The following is a 5,177-nucleotide window of genomic DNA, read 5'->3' on the forward strand; positions in this document are numbered from 1 at the left end:
GCATCCATTTGGGGGTAATAGAAAACAAAAATAAAATATATATATAGAAATAATGCTACCATAAACCATAATATACAAAAAGGATATGAATGCTATAAAATAGTGTATTGAATAGGATGTTATTCAGGAACTTCTTAATACTAGATGATGTTACCACCATCTAGTATTATATCTAATTTGGTGTGGACTTTGAGAAACGGGCATCTATTACAAACCAAGCTATTTACTATTATTTGTTCCAGCAAACTTGTCCGACCCTTTCTCATACGAAATTGCATTTTAATGAGTTTTTTTAAGCATGTTTTTAGCAATTTTTTCGCAGTCATACAGGAATCCGAACTATATGAACCAGTTTTATGGGGGTTTACTCTATATATAAATATATCAAAAAATAATATTCCTTATATTTGTATCTGTTTTAATTTCATACATCTTAATAGCTAATCGAATCTTTATTTATTCAATTTTATATTTTGTCTATAAATTTTATTCCAATATTTTTTAAACAAATTTAAAATTAGTTCTGTACATTTCAATTTAGAATGTTGTTGATCTGAAGCAGATCTTGTGTAAGATCAAAAACATTTGTTGAATTTACATTAAATTATTTACTTGATTGTCAAGCTTTTGATTTCCATACTTAGTTATAACTTTTATTTTCAAACTGAATAAATTGATTATCATCAATTTATTCAGTGTTCTGGGAAACTGGATATAATTTCGATTGTGACAACTACCTCACAGAGCTGCACAAAAATGCAATTAGAGAGAGAGAGTGTGTACTATTTTACTATAATTTTTAATCTAATATACCTTACCCATTAAATCCACCATTACTGCATTTCCCAACAGTACAGAAAATGCTAAAAGAACCCATGGTAAATAGGGTGCTTGAAAATTTAGCAAGCCAAAAAAATTCATCCTAACATATGGGTTTCTTCGACTCCATATATATACAAGCATTATGGTAAAAGCCTGTCCCAAAAATAGTAAATTGACAAATAATGCAAAAATATAATAAATGGTTAAGGATTTATAATGTTACAAAATAAATACAAAAACAGAATATACACATATACAATACATTTATAATTTAATACCTTAGGCTTGGCTTTACAATTTGACTAGAAATGATAACATTAAAAAAAAAAAAACAAAAAAGTCATTTTTCATTTTCTCAGTGTACTTTATTCAGTTCATAACACACTTAGGGCGTGTTTGGAAATTATAACCGGTAATACAGCGGTAGTGGTGACTGACGTCATCAGTCATATCCGGTTATTCCAGGAGAGTGTCGCATTTCTAAACGGACTGGTCATTTTGTGGTGAAACAATACTCTCGGATATTGATTCGGAGGCATATGAAGATGAAGATTTGGCAAGTTCTAGTTCATCAGATGATGAAAATTAACTTGAAGTTGAACGTCTATCAGAGAAAACTCCGAAGGTGGAAGGGTACGTGGAGGAAATCGTTTCGCGATTTTCCCCAGGCATGTTCAAAAGCCATTTTAGAATGAGTCCTGAAACTTTTGATGTCATTGAAAACATGGTAAGTTTATCAAATATATTAATTTTGGTAAAATTCAAGGTATCAGAATAGGCATGAATTAATTTCAAATGAATAATTTATAAAAAGGATATTAAAATATACTTAAGAATAAATTTAAAATATTTTACAAATAAAATTTATTGAATGTACATTTGGATAATAATTGTGATATTTTTAAATAAGAAATAAACCTTTGAAATATGAAATATATAAGCTATATTTTTGATATACATATATATACATAATTACATACATGCTTTTTGAAATATGGATGAGTATAAGAAAGTGCACCTGAGTGTGAGTGAATGGATAACTTCTTTGGCATATTTTTTTTCTAGTAAAATCAGTTTTTACTTCCATATTAAAAAAGTTAGGGAAATTTCTAATCTTTATTTATTCAATAAAACTTAGGAAGTAGTTTTTTCTAGAAGCTACACTCAACAAGAGGTACTTTTTTATTTTAGGGATATGCATTTCAGGCAATTTTTTGCCCCTTTTCAGTCCAATTTCTTAAGAAGTTCCTATTTAACATCCTATTCAATATAGTATTATAAAATATTTTAAAACATTCAAATTCTTTTTGTACATCGTGGCTTACAGTAGGAATTATTTCTGTCCTTTTATTTGTTTTCTATTATCATATTTAAAATAGAAATAATTTTGTGAAAACTGTAAACAAGACATTTTAGTAAACTGGTGTGTATTTTAACTTTTTTTTTTTTTAAACTATTTTGGTTAAATGTAATAGAAAACAAAAATAAAATATATATATAGAAATAATGCTACCATAAACCATAATATACAAAAAGGATATGAATGCTATAAAATAGTGTATTGAATAGGATGTTATTCAGGAACTTCTTAATACTAGATGATGTTACCACCATCTAGTATTATATCTAATTTGGTGTGGACTTTGAGAAACGGGCATCTATTACAAACCAAGCTATTTACTATTATTTGTTCCAGCAAACTTGTCCGACCCTTTCTCATACGAAATTGCATTTTAATGAGTTTTTTTAAGCATGTTTTTAGCAATTTTTTCGCAGTCATACAGGAATCCGAACTATATGAACCAGTTTTATGGGGGTTTACTCTATATATAAATATATCAAAAAATAATATTCCTTATATTTGTATCTGTTTTAATTTCATACATCTTAATAGCTAATCGAATCTTTATTTATTCAATTTTATATTTTGTCTATAAATTTTATTCCAATATTTTTTAAACAAATTTAAAATTAGTTCTGTACATTTCAATTTAGAATGTTGTTGATCTGAAGCAGATCTTGTGTAAGATCAAAAACATTTGTTGAATTTACATTAAATTATTTACTTGATTGTCAAGCTTTTGATTTCCATACTTAGTTATAACTTTTATTTTCAAACTGAATAAATTGATTATCATCAATTTATTCAGTGTTCTGGGAAACTGGATATAATTTCGATTGTGACAACTACCTCACAGAGCTGCACAAAAATGCAATTAGAGAGAGAGAGTGTGTACTATTTTACTATAATTTTTAATCTAATATACCTTACCCATTAAATCCACCATTACTGCATTTCCCAACAGTACAGAAAATGCTAAAAGAACCCATGGTAAATAGGGTGCTTGAAAATTTAGCAAGCCAAAAAAATTCATCCTAACATATGGGTTTCTTCGACTCCATATATATACAAGCATTATGGTAAAAGCCTGTCCCAAAAATAGTAAATTGACAAATAATGCAAAAATATAATAAATGGTTAAGGATTTATAATGTTACAAAATAAATACAAAAACAGAATATACACATATACAATACATTTATAATTTAATACCTTAGGCTTGGCTTTACAATTTGACTAGAAATGATAACATTAAAAAAAAAAAAACAAAAAAGTCATTTTTCATTTTCTCAGTGTACTTTATTCAGTTCATAACACACTTAGGGCGTGTTTGGAAATTATAACCGGTAATACAGCGGTAGTGGTGACTGACGTCATCAGTCATATCCGGTTATTCCAGGAGAGTGTCGCATTTCTAAACGGACTGGTCATTTTGTGGTGAAACAATACTCTCGGATATTGATTCGGAGGCATATGAAGATGAAGATTTGGCAAGTTCTAGTTCATCAGATGATGAAAATTAACTTGAAGTTGAACGTCTATCAGAGAAAACTCCGAAGGTGGAAGGGTACGTGGAGGAAATCGTTTCGCGATTTTCCCCAGGCATGTTCAAAAGCCATTTTAGAATGAGTCCTGAAACTTTTGATGTCATTGAAAACATGGTAAGTTTATCAAATATATTAATTTTGGTAAAATTCAAGGTATCAGAATAGGCATGAATTAATTTCTCTGTTTTATCGCTTGACCTTTATTTTACCTTCCTATTTAAATACATTAATAATTATTAATGTTTTTAAATAGGAAGGTAAAATAAACTATTTTATTTCAGTTCTATTAACTAATACAATATTCTATAATGAAAATAAATCGTTTTAGATTTCAGAAAAACTCATAAACAAGTGCAGTCGTGGTCGTCAGACATTAGAACCAAGAAAGCAAATTCTTATGGAGATTTACAGGATGAAAATGTAATTGAAAATGACAACCCTAGTGAATCCATACCAGATTCAAGTAGTACATGTGCTCGAGCACAGAATAAAAGACACATTAATGCAAATGTAAAAATCTGTTTACAACATACAGTATTGATGTTTATTGTTATTATTGATGTATATTGTTATTTTGGTATTTGATTATTCTGATTTGTTACTGTTAATTACTTTTTAATAATCTGAAATAAAAAATTATAAAACAATGTTGTTGTTGGCTGCCTTGAATAATACATACATTGCCACTGTTCTTTCAAATGAGTCTCATCTAATTGGTGAAAAATTTTTTGTGCTTAAAGCATAGTGCAAAGAGATTTTGTTAACATTTAATATAATTTTTATTTTCCAACCAAACTCTTTAAAACCCCTAACACCTCTTTGCGGAATTCCATATTATCCTCATGCTGTTTCCTCCTTAATTCTACTAGTTCAGCATGTTGCTGTCTTCTTTCTTCCCTAGATTTTTCCTTTAGTTCTTTGTATTCGTCAAACCATTCTGGCTTCCGCTTACGCTTTTGTGGGAATTTGGGAAGAGAAGAGACAGTTGATGTTCATGACTCAATCCCGATGTTTCCTGAATCTTCTGAATTGCTTTCCACCATGTCTACATAAAAATAATTATATATTGTAATACGACATTCAGACAAATCACTTGTATAATGCAGACAAATCACTTACTCAAAACCTGTAAAGTTGAAGAGGAACTCTCAAAAATAGCAGGTGGTTCAATATCTGGCCGCTGTCCGAGAATCTCATCCATTATGGAAAAAAATTCCCACTGGCTTCTTCCTCGGCCAGTTTGTTTGTTCCCATCTTTAATTTTCCTATAAGTTTTCTTGAAATTTCTCCATTTTTCGTCACATTGATTACCTGTGACAAGGTAATTATTTTCATGCATTGTTTGTGAAATTAAACTCCACACCTGAAAGATATAAATTTTAGGTCAGTTATAATTTTTTTCATTTTGGTTTCTGTGTTAAATTTTAGCTCCTAATATTAACACAGAATTTAATAATTAAATACTT

At 28.9% G+C, this 5,177-nt stretch overlaps 2 protein-coding genes across 3 annotated transcripts in view; both read right to left on the bottom strand.

Moving 5' to 3' along the window:
* LOC111635184 (TWiK family of potassium channels protein 18-like) overlaps window positions 1–5,177 on the bottom strand; it is a 28,928-nt gene that overhangs the window by 15,631 nt on the left and 8,120 nt on the right. The window lies entirely within an intron of this gene.
* LOC111635185 (derlin-2-like) overlaps window positions 3,066–5,177 on the bottom strand; it is a 36,598-nt gene continuing 34,486 nt past the window's right edge. For both annotated transcript variants that reach the window (XM_023380078.1, XM_023380077.1), the window contains one exon: window positions 3,066–3,290. In XM_023380078.1, coding sequence (XP_023235846.1) covers window positions 3,081–3,290 — 210 coding nt within the window. In that variant the 3' untranslated portion in view covers window positions 3,066–3,080. The remainder of the gene's footprint in view (window positions 3,291–5,177) is intronic.

The sequence above is a fragment of the Centruroides sculpturatus genome, unplaced genomic scaffold (genome assembly GCF_000671375.1).
Source record: "Centruroides sculpturatus isolate CEXI.00-Female unplaced genomic scaffold, Cexi_2.0 scaffold905, whole genome shotgun sequence".
NCBI classification, from domain to species: domain Eukaryota; kingdom Metazoa; phylum Arthropoda; class Arachnida; order Scorpiones; family Buthidae; genus Centruroides; species Centruroides sculpturatus.